This window comes from Amphiura filiformis, chromosome 17, assembly GCF_039555335.1.
Source record: "Amphiura filiformis chromosome 17, Afil_fr2py, whole genome shotgun sequence".
Taxonomy (NCBI): Eukaryota; Metazoa; Echinodermata; class Ophiuroidea; order Amphilepidida; family Amphiuridae; genus Amphiura; species Amphiura filiformis.
The window spans coordinates 41,786,111-41,801,301 of NC_092644.1; the positions used below are offsets into that span (position 1 = coordinate 41,786,111).

The 15,191-nt window shown below is 38.0% G+C and overlaps 1 protein-coding gene across 2 annotated transcripts in view; it reads right to left on the reverse strand.

Annotated features, from left to right (window-relative positions):
- The window catches only part of LOC140137804 (E3 ubiquitin-protein ligase LRSAM1-like), a 42,972-nt gene extending 30,839 nt beyond the window's left edge, over positions 1 to 12,133 (reverse strand). For both annotated transcript variants that reach the window (XM_072159587.1, XM_072159586.1), the window contains exons 1-3: positions 12,028 to 12,133; positions 2,026 to 2,224; positions 155 to 208 (exon numbers count right to left, since the gene is read on the reverse strand). In XM_072159587.1, coding sequence (XP_072015688.1) covers positions 155 to 208; positions 2,026 to 2,190 — 219 coding nt within the window. In that variant the 5' untranslated portion in view covers positions 2,191 to 2,224; positions 12,028 to 12,133. The remainder of the gene's footprint in view (positions 1 to 154; positions 209 to 2,025; positions 2,225 to 12,027) is intronic.
- Between the last annotated feature and the right edge of the window lie 3,058 nt (positions 12,134 to 15,191).

Below are 15,191 nucleotides of genomic sequence, written 5' to 3' on the forward strand. Positions count from 1 at the left end.
ACAGTCATTGTATTGCCTTTGGAATGGTAAATATAACTATTATTGGCTCACTACCTAACTGCCAACAGAGTATAATATGAGTAACATGGAGCGGTGAACTGAGCAAGGTTTTGAAAAACACTCTTACATGTAAGTGGCATTTATGTGAACATACCTCTGGTAATTCGCATTGAGACAAATCATACGTAGGTTCTGGTGATTCCTTGGCCTGTAAATGAAAAGAACAAACAAAGACTTAATGTTTAAAATCCATACCTCATCCTGTATTATACTCTACAGATTTGCCTAATGGCGCATGTGTGTTCCCTTGACATACATGCAGCTGGAATTTTAGACACAAACTAAAGGTACCCATTCATAAATACCCCACCCGCAATTATAAGGGTACGGACATTTAATCCTTGTTGGGATCTTCAGAGGAGGCCGAGAGCTCTCTATGAGAATTTGACCCTAACGAGCTAATGTGCACCATTATGCAAATCTTTAGAGAACTTCAAATAGATATTTTTATATTCTAACTATATTGAAAGTACAAACTGCAGCTTTTTCCATTTCCAATGAAGTAGAACTTTTGAAGATTGCTAATAATAAGTCCTTCTACTTTTTTGTTTGTTTGTTTTTCCCCTATCTACATCTTGTGCCCAATCCCACTATTTCCTAGGACCAAATAATTTATAGTTATGTGTAAAATCAGGAGGGTCAGTCTGATGGTCTATCTTTTATTAACTTTTTTTCTTTTGCCTATGAAGGTACAACCTTCCTGAAAAATAAGTCGCAATTTTACTACAACCGTTGGATGAGACAATTCTTTAAATAAAACATGAAAATGGAGAGATTTTGACAATTTTGATTTGAACAGATTTCCAATTTTTTAAGTTGGTCGCCGAGGGCAGCAACACAATTTTGAGGCGACTGCAGGTAACTATGTGTTTTGTTACAGGTAATAACTATAACCCTAAACCCTTTAAATATCAACTCAAAACACAGGGTGGAAGACGGTATTCCTCATTATGCCAATGATACTTCTGGAATTACGCTCAACATTTTCGAGACAAAAATGTAAAAAGATTTTGAATGTCAGATTTACAAATCTTATTATGTAAAATGTTTCAGATTCTTAGGCTAAAAAAGTTTGTTTCCTGTAGGCTGCGCATATTTCATTTTTGGAAGCAATTTTAATGCATTTTAGGTTTTTCTTAGGTTTCAGGTCATTTAAATTATATTTTATACTTCTGTGGTCTGTGCTGGTCAACAGCACCTAGGAGGGATGGAGACCATGTCTCTTCTACGGGATCAATCATGGAATGTGTACTGGACCACAAAAGTATTAAGACAGTTACTTAAGGGGGTACTACACCCCTCGATAAATTTGTATCTATTTTTGCATTTTTCTCAAAAACTAATAACACACTGGTAACAAAAGTTATGTGTATTACAGGGGCAAGGAATCCAATTACTACACTGGAATTTCAGTGACCCAAGACAAGCGGTTCGTTATTTATGATAAGAAATAAGGTACCGCTAGGATGTACCTCATTTCCTATCATATATGCTAAACCGCTTGTCTTGAGTTACTGAAATTTCAGTGTAGTAATTGGATCCCTTGCCCCAATAATATCCATAACTTTTGTTACCAGTGTGTTATTATTTTTTGATATTATTATTCAAAAGTAGTCACAAATTTACCACAGGGGTGTAGTACCCCTTAACAATAATAATTAATAATCAACTATAAGTAGCTTGTAACAAGACTTTAGAATGAGATCAGATTAGGTTTATATGATTAGGACTAGTGTTATGTGTAAATAGGTTACAATAAGTTTCATGTAGTATTAGGGAAAAGATTAAGAATTACATGTGCCATACTGACGAGTACATGTATATAGTCCCACCCTGTTTTGGAGTGTCCCTGGACCTTGAGCTAAATGCTAGGATCATTCATGGTGGGACTATACTCGCATCAGTAGTACGTTACATGAAGGTTTACGTACATTGTAGGGGTGGCAATCTTCTAAAGTTGCTTACCAGATATTTTTGATGTTCCATCTTCTTCTTGGCCTCGGCACTCTGTCTATGCTTCAACAACTTAGGCATGTTGACATCCATAGGTTGCCCAGCACCGTTTACAGCTGTTACTGATGAAGATACACGATATCCCTCCTCACTTGGATGACTTAGTACTACTCCCATATATTCCAAATCAATTGAAATTCAAATAGTTTAGCTGCAATAAATACATAAAATTTATTTATTTGAGGCAAAAAAAAGTTTTTACACATTTTGTAAATTGTATTTAAGTTGTGCAAATGACTTTCACTGTGCTAGGTGACATGAATCGTGTATGTGTGTCTCCCCTTATTCTACCCTTCTGGGTCTTTAAGAACTTACCAACTACAATCTACACATGCATCTGTTTTTGCTGTTTTTATTGATAATTCTTGATTGATTAAAAATTTCACATATTTTCCATGTACATTTGTGAAATTGGTTCACTCGAAAGACAATCCGCCCAAGGACAAACAAAGCAATTTACATTTGTCCACTCCGAAGTACAAAGTGACAACACGCGCATATACAGCTCGTAAACAGTGCACAGTGCGCTGCATATCTGCTGCAGGTATGTGTGCCTTCAAAGTCGGCACAATTTTGCGTCCGCATCGGTACTAGACAGACTGTACAAACAAAATGTAGTTAACGCAATACAATGCAAGGACGCTGACAGACATTAGCCAAACGCATGTACCAGTATACAATGTAGACGTGCTAGTACTAGTTGTGGGGATTCAGTCGTGTTCACACATTTGGACAGTACAACAGTTGTACCAGGAATTTTTTCGGGGTGGGTATTGGGGGCAAAGTGAATTTCGGGGAGGGAGGGCAAAATCGACAAATTTTGCGCAAAATTGCCGCAAAAAGCGGACATTTACCTAATTTGGGGTTTTTTGCCTCAAAACTGGGGGACGGCGAAGAAAAATATTGCGGGGGGGTTCCCCCCTCCCGGTAGCGCCGCCACTGAACAGTACAAATCACACTTTTGACAACAAAGATGTTGTGATTTTGGACAGAGAATGCAGGTGGTTTGAAAGGGGCATCAAGGAAGCAACCTATGCTAAGAAAGAACAACCTTCACTAAAACAGGGGAGGCGGTCTGCGCCACAACTTGGCGGGGCCTACAATTCTGTCATCAAAAACATTCTTAAGAAGTTTGACTTAAGATGTACATACGGCCTGATGATGTACCTAGGATAAGGTGCGATACTGTAGCTTCTCAAATAAAAGTGAGTCCAGTTTATGTTCAATTTAATATTTTCCATGCAGTTCAGATGATTTTCTACTTTACATTGTATGCTGCAGAGAATTCAAATCTTGCCAAAAGTTACCATCTTGCAAATCTCAGCTCACGTATCACTTCCATGTAAATTACCTGTTGGGGATGTTTTCCTTGATAAATCTTGTAAATAATGAAAGATTAAAAATGTGCCACATCGTCGGGTTTTGCTTTGGGCCTCAGGAAAAATACCTTGGCCCAAAACAAAACCCTCATTTCCCACAATGACCTCAAAATAGATAATGCGCAGTTATTATTATCTAATATAATGATGTATATTCATACATAAATAATTTCTATTATTGTCTAAATTCAATTTAAGGGGGTTTTCTGTCAAATGCAGCTTTGCACACACTTAATATACATACGGTACAATCATTTTTTTAAATTGAATATGACTGACTTCAGACTGATTTTGCTTGACCACACCACATATTTTATAACAAAACAGCATTTTTTTACTGCACCAAATACACTTGCACTTATAGTAGAGACTGAAGAGCAGAGCAGAGCACACCACATACACTCCCTCATCCAGTTGCTGAACAGGCTTTTGATGAGAAAATGCGTAGGTGAGGGCTGCTTCGCACTCACAATTGGGGCATCGCGGTCAGAGGGAACGGAGCCAGTTCTATCATGAACCTTAGTCAAGAATTCTACAATCATAGAATTTAGTCTTGGGACAGTTTAGGACCATGAACTAAAATCGATCCCCTTCCCCTGTAACACTGTTGATCGGGGCCTTATAATCAGGCTCCGTGTTGGACCCTGCAACATTGATTGGTGGGGGAAGGGGAGCTATATCTGGCACAAGCGCGGATCCAGGGGGGGGGAGCTTTGGTGGCTGCAGCACCCCGGGGTATGAATCGCAACAAAAAAAAAGAGAGAGAGAGAGAGAGAGAGAGAGGGAAAAGAAAGAAAGAAAAAGAGAAAGAAAGGAAAAAGTATGCACCAAATTGCGCGAATTGAGTTCAGAAATGCAAAATTTCCCTAGACAAGGAGACGCTGCCCCCTTCCAACACCCTGGACCCCCGTATTGGTCACTAACTTTACAGCAGGCACGGTTTGGGGCGGGCCCTCCTCCCACCAAAAAAAAAGAAATGAGAGAAGAGAAGAGAAGAGAAGAGAAGAGAAGAAAAAGGGGAAAGCTAAAAAAGGAGAAAAGAGAGAAAAAGGGAGAAAAGGAGGAGAGAAAAGTTAAATTGCACATAATTGAGTAGGTTCATACCACAGAGTCGGGTATATCGGAAGTAGGCCTTACAATATGGGCCTGCACTTATTTTAGCCATTGCTTAAGGGCGGGACCTCGTACCAAAAGCATTTGAAAATTACTGCGGGCGGCCGATATGCAGGGCCTATCACATTTTGTCACCAAAGTCACAAGACGACAATAATAGGGAAAACTTGTCCACGAAAGGCTTCATGGACGGGCTGTCATTGTACATATATATAGTACCAAAATGGTCCACCAAATCGCTTTAAGGAGGTCTTCATTTTGCAAAATTTCCAACTTCAGACACCCCCCTGCGTAGTGCATAAACAAGTGGCCATTTTCGCTTCTGCTTTCAACATTAATTTGACCAATTAATGCTTAAAACAATATATAGGCCTATAACAATCATGACAATAGGGGAAACTTGTCCACGAAAGGCTTCATGCCCCGTCATTTCACAAATTTTCGACTTTTCAACATGTTCAAACTAAAATTTTACACACTATTGACAAAATGGTCAAAATGACAAAATCGCTTCAATTAGGTCTTCATTTTTCAAAAGTTTCTTACTTCTCAGGGGGGCACATCCCCCCTCAGACACCCCCTGCGTAGTGCATAAACAAGTGCCCATTTTCGCTTCTGCTTTCAAAATTAATTTTACCAACTTGTGTTTAAAACAATATAGGCCTATAACAATAGGGGAAACTTTGTCCACGAAAGGCTTCATGCCCCGTCATTTCACAAATGTTCAGCTTTTCAACATGTTCAAACTAAAATTTGACACACTATATAGTGACAAAATGGTCCACCAAATCGCTTCAATTAGGTCTTCATTTTTCAAAAGCTTCTTACTTCTCAGGGGGCACGCCCCCTCAGACACCTCTACGTCGCATAAGCGCGACGTGATGCTCCTTTCAGCGCACATTTTTTTTACGATATTTTTTAAAGCACCCCGGGGAGCTGTCCTGGATCCGCCCTTGGGATATAGCTTACTTAAGCTTCTCTTCCCACCATCCGCTCCAACATAATAAGTTGGGTGTAATTCGGACACTAAGTGACAGAGCAAACACCATTGTGTCTTCTGAGGAGGACAAACAGCAGGAACTGAACAGAGTCCGCAGATCACTGGAAGTGTGCAGCTATCAGGACTGGTCCTGGGACACAGTTACGAGAAACAGTGTCGGGGACGAAAACAGACTACCTCGGCACAATACCATTGCGTCAAGAGGCAATGTGTCCATCCCTTATGTGGCAGGGGTCACAGAGTCTTTGCAAAGACTGTTCCGCTCCAATGGCATCAGCACTCACGTCAAGCCACAAAACACTCTAAGATCGCTCCTGGTAGCACCAAAGGACAAAGCGAATAAGCTCAACAAGTGCGGGGTTGTATATCACATCCACTTATGAGGGAGAAAGTGCCAGAACCCTTAAAACTCGCTTGGATGAACACACCAGACCCTCCTCGCCAGTTGGCGAACATTCTGCCATGTTTCAGCACGAGATTGACTGGGAGGGGGTCCGCGTTTTGGACAAAGAAGAGAACTGGTTCAAGCGAGGAGGCCATCAACATAAGGCGAACCATCAGCGAGCTTAACAAAGACAGAGGACGCCACCACCTCCCAAGATCATACAACCGGCTCATCGCGTCACGTGATTCTAGCCCTAACGGGCTAGGTCACATGACCCCCCCTCCAACTTCCCAGTAACATCAGTTGGCACCAAAGGTCGATGGATGTCGGCCGCAGGCCACCACAGCTAAACAAGTAAGTCGTGAGAAATTGGTTAAACTTTTCTTTCACTCATGAAGTTACATGTTGTTTTGAGGAATAAACACAGGAAGTTTTGAGTTCTATTTCAACTGGTGGTGTACGAAGGTGAGTGAATTCGTGATGAGGTTATCTTGTTTCAACAATCCGATAGTAGGAGACGAGACGTAGGCTAAAAAGGTCTTACACATGCACGGTGGTGTTCTTGAAATCATCTAGAAACGCTTCATTCACTGGTATCGTTTCAGGCGGTCTTGGTACGAGTAGATGGTATTTTTAGTTGTTGTGGAAAATAACAGCACACAGAATGTTACATATATAATGAACAGGGTTCATTCATCATGTCATGATTAGACTATGCCATAGTCGAATTTTATTAAAAATATGTTATTATTAGTCATGATGAACCCATTTCGTTGAACTCAAAATTATACTGATGTTTATTTAAAAAATTAAAGTATTCAATAGTAAAATGGTCATAAAGAGTTAAAAATATCAGACGATTAGTGACAATAAAAGTAATTGAATGCAACATTATCTTGCATAATTATAACAGCTCACTTTAATACTGAACAATTCTGATTTTGGAATCTACCAGTATATTGATAGCGAACCCCAAAATTTCGACTATGAACTTTGAATTGTAAGCAGAACTTTACTCCCTGGACTTTGCTCTCTAAAAACACACTGTCAAGCATACTTGTTTATCAGTCCATTAACCACAAGTACTAAGCATGGACGCCGCTAGATGTTTGATGAGAGATTAACTTTCAGCGTCAACACAAAAGCGCCGCAAATACCACAGACAGTTGTTTAGGTGTAGTTAATGGTAATGGCGCGGGCCCAGACGATTTAAACCATAGCGAGGTATGGGCGACCAATCACAAGGCAGATCCATTTAAAGATGCATTACATCATGGACAATTTTAGTTAGGCCAGAAATTGGCCTAACTCTCCATAGAGTCCCGTGTTAAAAATCTTAACCGCAAGGCAATGTCAGTAGTCCACTTGGGAAGCTAACAAACAGAGGGAGTAGGGTGACTGATCAGATGTGAAAATCTATCAATTGTGCACACATTAATAAATCAGAGTTTTAAGCTTAAATACAATATCCAGAGTATGCACAATGGGCAAGTGGACTACGGGGTAGTCTATGTCATGATGTTCATATTAAAGTAATATTCAGATTTCCTTTTACAAATTAAGCGTACTGCTAGTGTTCGAAATAAGGAAAATAGGAAGCTTGTCCCGAGGACAACTAAAGCACAAATTCTGCTTGCAAAACATTTTGGTTGTCCCCAAAATGTGTCATATTCAAGAGGTAAAATATAGTGGTTGTCCAGAGGATAAGTACATATCTCAATATGGTTGTCCCCAGTGTCAGTGATTTTTGGACAAGAGGATAAGTGCTTATTTCGAACACTGCTGCTAGCCGCCCAGCGCGTATTATTTGCACAAGGTCCAATGCACGCGCTTGACGTCGCACGCGTATACGCGATGGTTATGCTGTCAAAGGAAATCTGAATATTACTTTATATTTGTAAGTTATATATTCATGCCTAAACATTGTTTATGCCCTCTGTGCGAGATACCCTAACAGGAGTTTGCACGGTATAGTCATGAAAATATATCCCTAATTCGTATGCTGTGTTGTTCGAAATGTTCTAACCATCGTGTCGTCGTGCATAAAAGATAGATTTTTCGATCAAATGCTGTGTCATGTGTGTGTTACTCCCAACGAATGTGTGTCATCAGCCCGGTCATCAGCCCTCAGACACACCCCCACACAGGCATAGAGTTCTGCAGTAGCATGTTTTGTTGACATTTTTTAATGTTTACATCCATTAGCATTATTATGACAGTTCTAATACCATCAAATGACAACTCAAATTCAAAGGATATCAGTTGGCAATTGTAATGTTATGCAATCAAGTTGACAACACTATCACTCTTACAATGAGCACAAAGTCACTGAGTCATGCAATTCAAGTAGCAATATTGATTACCTGAAGTGGCCTACTGCAAATGACCAGATATAACCTTTCTCATTTTCATGTTATTTTGCAATAACAAAACCATGTTTTCCTTGATTTTCGATTTTGGTATGAAATTGAGCAAATAGAATTACTTGTCATGTCAATTTGGAGTTATAAGGGGCAACTAAAACTAGTCACTGTTATTGGTTTTCCCTATAGCCGTGTACTCAATGCGTAGTCCCTAGCGTCCTAGTGAGTAGATTTTCTTGCAATATTTGGCCTATTTACCTTCAAATATGATCCTTACATATGTACATACATGTACTTTGATTCCAGAACAATATCCAGCGTAGTAAAAAATAAATGTTTGGCGTTTCTGATCGTCACGATGAAGCATTTTTCAGGACAAAAATGGTTGCTCAGTTCTTCGTCTCATTTGTTTTTGTAGTAGGCAGGTGGTAGGTTAGTCTTGGCCCAGACTGTATGTGTCTATAGGAACGACGAGCGTTAGGACCGACGCAAATTAGCTGTGCAAAGAGTATCGTTGATGCTGACCAATGACGTATTTTCATAACATAATCAACCAGTCCTTCAACTGCTTACGCATGGTCATCGGGTTGTGCTTGTTCCGCCATGGTTATTGTTTCGAGATCGGGGCCTTAGGATTTAGGCTATTTTCACACGTGTCCTTGGAACCAGAACAACAGCGGGAATCGTGTATTAAATCGACGTCATAGGAAAGATTTAGGTGGGAATAGCGAAAGTGAAGGTCAAACCTTTAGCGCACGCCAAGCAGTGAAATTTGTCATTTTCATTCGTGATCATTTTTGTTGGACGCGGGGAGAGAGGCGGCTTCTTAAATCATCTTTATTCGCCGAAATTCCAAATGATATTGCATTTCAAGAATTTGGTAAGAATCCTAGTTAAGTTTCTGATTCTTATATGAGTACAGTTTTATATGCATCGTCCAAATTTCAAAGAAATTTGTTAAAATGTCAGAGCGGCGCAAAGTCTTAAGCGTGTAAATCACATTCACACACAAAATGGGAAAAACGAGTCTCAGTGGACGAACGGCGCACACCGTCATCATCACTATATCTTCGTGTCAAAAATTGCCGTGATAGTACGATGAATCCTCACGTTTTCAACAGCTATGCATGGTGATTTTATTCGAGATAGGCCGAGCGACTTAGGCTAAGCATACAATTTGAGATTTTGAGAGCCTGCCACACTGTTTCTATTCTATGTTTTTACGATTTTCGCATGATCAGTATATGGCTGGCCATAACCGCCACAACGTACCCACGGTACTGATACTGTCATACTATCACGGTGATCATATTATTGAATGTTGTTGACTTTAAAATAATCATGATGCAGTCATGTCTACAGTAGAATTCACCACGACCTTTGAAGGACTTAAACCCCATTAAAAGCTATTAAACCAAGATAACACTCAATGAAAACAGCTCAACTATGTTACATGTACATCAGATCTTCTCTGGTTAAATACACACTGCACTTGTGTCTGTTTTACCTGTGCAATGAGCAATGAGCTGGTATTAGAGTTTCAGTTGGGTGAACGATTATAAAGCGAACACAAGGTAACAATACTGTGGGCTTTTGTTTACGAAATGAGACAATAGTCTGCTTATTGTTAACCAGCGTTTTTGAAAATGAGAAGCTTAATGACTTAACACGGTTTAGAAATAATTTCTTCATATTTTTTGGTGTTATCTGTCGTTTTTTACATATCCTTCCTAAAACACTAAAGTACCAATATTTCCAAACACCTAAATTAGCTAAAAATTTAGGACATGTTACAAAACTATATTTTCTAGAATTTCAGAGAATACTTTAAATATTGGCTGGTTATTTTTTACACAGTGACGTCAACTAGGCAATGGCCTAAACTTCTAACATACACTATTTGTAGAGGTCACGCGTCAATGGTGAGCGCACTGAGTATTGTGTATAGGAAAACGGACAGTAACTACAGTATGTATGGCCTACTACATGTACTAGTATATAAAGTAAATCCGAACTGGTTTGCAGTTTGCTGAAGGTCGAATTCATAGGGACACCGCGCAAGTTATACAAATTAGCTCCCGGCGATACACTGCAGATCGCAGAACTGTGTGCATAGTTTACCACCACTCTGCCTAGCTATATAGTTATGTACAATACTGTATGAGTTTCTTATGAGTGCATGTCCATCTTAATAATAAATCAGTTCGTACTTTTCATAAACTACTTTTTGAATCATAACTTTCGTGACCGAGGATATCTTGCAACTACGTGGCGCTTTCGTCTGGCAAATTCTTAATGAATAAATTAAGCTTCACGTAATGAGTAAGTCGTACTTAATTGGTCAGTTTTACTTCCGAGTAATGAAAAACTCTAACATGATCATGATTGGTCAATTTGGCTCAACGGAGCAAAAAGTCAGCTACAGCGTAGCAGCTCCATCGTTAGGCGGTTGCGACCTACCATATCAGTATCCCATATGATATTTCTATTGCAAGAAAATTTTATTTGTTGTCAGGTTTTATCTTAAATACACTAACTGGAAATTAAATACACTAATTAGTGAGGACCGGTATTTTGCTGTGGATATGTTTAACTGCAATTTATGGGTAAAAATTTGAAATCCTGGGTAAAAATTGTGATCATATTCAACTCTTTGAGAAAATAATAATATAAGGCCAAGTAAAAAATAAAACATGTTTCACGTCCGGGTTTTCGAAAATAAGGAGGAGGAGGGGGCTTTTTATTTTCTATTTTTTATCGCAAAATTGGTGTAAATACCCATACTTAGAGCTGTTTTAGCGTAGGCTATATACAATAAATGTCTGAAAAATAAGGAGGCCCTTTTTTATTTCTTGTTCTGAGAGTTACACCCCTCCAATGATCACAAAACCTTCCTAAAATGTTTCTCATATCTTAACAAGGCCATAGAAAGCATTCTAACTTCCTAGACATATTTTTTGAAAAGTTATAACTGAATTTCAAAAAATAAAAATATATTTGAGGAAACCTCAAAAAAGGATGCGGGAGGGGATGTGAAACATGTTTATTTTTTTATTTTGCCTAAAGGAATGCATGTAAAATCCAGCTGCAATACAATGTACATTATTGACACACTATCACTCTCTTTATCTACGGCAATAATAGAATATCGATTTCAATCGAATTGAACACATTGCTCAGTTTTGAGTTTGTAGTTGACTACTAAGCGACCTAAGCGATCGATCGATTGCTAGCCAATCAGATAGAACTCCTTTTCTTGCGTTCGGTGAAATACCTCTCGCCCGTCGCTCACCAACGGAGTATTAAATTTATATTTATCGTATAGGACGTCGACACTGTGCGGCGTCCATGAGACTCAGCGAGTCTAACTAAAACTGATATGAGGTAAGTTTTATTACATGCTTGGAATCTGTATTGCCTAGGCTATTCTGAAGAAATTATTGCCATGTAAACAAACCATCCTTGGGCTTGGCCAATATGGACATGGTGTACAGCTATTCAGTACCCTGTTTTCCATGGGTGACTGTATAGGAACCATGGATTCGATCCATGTATGTGTGTGTGCAGTACTAGTGTGTGATAACGTCAACTCGTTTGTAAAAATTGTTGCACAACGAAATTATTTTGCTATTTTAACAACCAAACATTAACACACCATATTCATGCACATCAAGGCCAATCTCAAGTGTACAATGGATATATTAAATTGCTTACCTCTGAATGTCTCCAGAAACTGGAGTTAGGTCCACATGATCAAGAATTTTTTCACAAATTGATCCCAGAATCATAACTGAGTGAGTCACTGTGTTTATTCCGTGAATTCCGTAACCCGGAAATAGATGCTCCTTGCATTCTGTTGACATGTCGAGGGGTCATTGAACTTTGGTTGTTCTATAGATAAAAAAAAATCTTTAAAAGGGAGTGCTCAGGCCGTATGGAATTCACATGACTGTTTGGTATCAGAATAAGGCAAAAAAAATTAACATGTTTCATGTCACCTCTTTCACTTCCTTTTTTGACGTTTCTTCAATTATATTTTAATTTTTTTAAATTCTGTTTCACCAAATATGTGTAGGAAGTTGTAGATATACCGTAGGCCCTAGGCCTATTGGATAGGCCTATACACAAACACTTGACTAACACTTTTGGAAGGTTTGTGATCATAGAGGGGCCTACCTCTCAGAATAAAAAAAACCAAAAAAGGCCTCCTTTTTTCAGGCATTAATTGTATATGCTAACAGCTGCAATTATGAATATTTAGTTGCATCGATTTTGCGATTTAAAAAATAGAATAAAAGCCCTCCTCCTTTTTTCGAAAAACTCCCGGATGTGAAACGTGTTTTTTATTTTGCTTGGCCTAATACTGTATGACTGCCAGAAGTAGGCAAAGTGACGGTAATTTAATAGACTCTTCAAAGACTTTTCAACTAAATAAAATGCAATGTAAGGTCTACACTGTTTTAGCAAACTTTCATCATTGTTTAATAATTAGATAAAATAATTATACATAAAATGACTGAATATTTATCAAATTCAAATGATGTTTTATGTTAATTTTATGAACATTTAAAAGTTAATTTACTCTTGAAATAAAAGAATTAATGGAAAGTAACAGTAATTTATGGCTGATTTGGCCAGTGGTGTAGATAATTTCTTTTTTGACATGGGGGGTAAAATCACAAGTGTGCCACTTTTACTAGGGAAGATCAAGAGGACTGTACATTTAAATCAATGATAACATCAAGTTTTCCTTCGTGAAATCAAAAGAACGCATCAAATATATAACAATAAAAATAGTTTTTACTGTTTTATCATGATACAGGTAGGCCTATTATTTGATTCTCTTTTTCCACTTAAAAAAAAGGTTAAAAGAGAAATAGATATTTCACATTCTGCTGTAAAATTAAATACATGTGCATGTCAATGATTTTACCATGGTAAATAATGTTTTCTTTGTCACTCAAGACATGTTAAAAGACAAACAAATATTTCAAACTTATAGGTTAATGAACGCGTATTATTTGTTGGGAGAGAAATTAGACAAACTAATGCATCACAAGTGTGATTTTAACCGTTCATTGTTAACTAAACATATCTCGAGATTAAAACAAGCAAATTGAACAGAATAAACAGCATTTGAGAGCTAAGACTGCGCCCTTGACGTCGATGTAAGCATCATGTCACAACGGTATTTTCTAATTGCCATAGAGGGCGCTTTTCACTTGCACAATATTTTTGGGACAGGCTGTAGTGGTACAAAATCAGTCAGATTCTTAGGGGTGTAAAATTGTCACCCCAGGGCAATTTGAGATAGCTACTGGTCAAAGTTTATACAGGGTCAAAACAAAATTAAAAACTTGTCCAATTTTATCCACACCCATGTCAAATCATTCCCAAGAATTCAGAAAATATATAGTTTCACATGTCTACGACTTAACTCATTGTGGAGTTGCGAGCAAAAGAACTCCACAGGGGTTGAAATAGAAATATATGTTGACGAAAATTGTCTCAAATGGTTCTTTCTGTACAACAACTCTAAAAGAATATGTTGAACCATATGCATAGAGTGACTTGTGGACCAGGTAACAGGTCATAATTGCCAATTGAGTCCTACTGACGTTGACCTACTGGTAAATCCCTGAATGTTTAGCTTGGTAACAAGTCAATACAGTTGATTATAACTATTCTTTATTAGATTGCAATAACAATGCGGGTAACAATGCTAACAATTTGAGACCATTTTCATCAAAATTGGAGCATTTTATAGCCCCTGGGTATGTGCCTCTTCAAGTTTTTGGCCTTGGCTTATAACTCCAAAATGCTAAGTCAGAGGTGGTCAAACTAAGTGTTTTCTGAATCTTTTTAAGGATCAGAGGAATATTTTAGTATGGGGTTAAAAGTCATTTATGCAGTTTTTAATTTTGACCCTGTATAAACCTCAAACTTGGAAATCTTGAATTGCCCAATGGTGAAAATTCTACACACATATGCCCCCTCCCCCCATAATCTCATTTTGTACAACTATAAAATAAATCAGCGAAGTGACTGGCAAAACCATCTAGTCCAATAAAACAATAGTTTGCAGCCGGACTATTTTGCTTGCATATTACAAGTCATCTTGTCACAAAAACCTTGCAATGTTGTGAAAAGTGAACTCTAGAGAATCCAACATCTTTTGGCAACAGTTTATGGTAGAAAATCATGTAAAGTGCATTAACATTTTTGCCACATTGAAGCTAAAATGGTGAAATATGGTGCACAGGTGGAACAAATTCGGGCAAAAACAACACAAAACTGCACAGGACTTTGGGTTTTTGGCCAAAGGAAGCAGAGATAAACCTGTTTTTCATTTTTTTACGTCAGCATTCAATATTAATCTTGTATTGTATTGGGGGTGGTTACAGCTTCCCAAAGCATTGTGGGACATCTGGTGTGTGGTGAAATCCTATCATTGCAAATTGGCTACAATAGTTTGTTCCCATACAATTTGAGTGCAGGATGGCAGCGGGACAGTTTTTTATCATATTTTTTCATTCTTAACAACAGCAACACTTTAAATCAAGTAAACTAGGACAACAAATGTAAATAATGAAATATAATCACACATGCTTTTTAATGGATTGTCATTCTGTAACAATATCATACACTCTAAAAATTATTCTTAATGACTGAATAATTACAACACTTTATTAGCCAGATTTAAATGTAGTAGGGATTTTTCAAGGGGAGGGGGTATCTCAGGAATGTTTTCTATAGTCTTCATACTTTCCTCAAGTCAGTAATTTAGATATAGTTTTTTACTGTATCTCTATTATCATCAGAATTTTAATTTATCACATATCCTGGCCAAATTACATGTAAAATTACAATTCAAACAT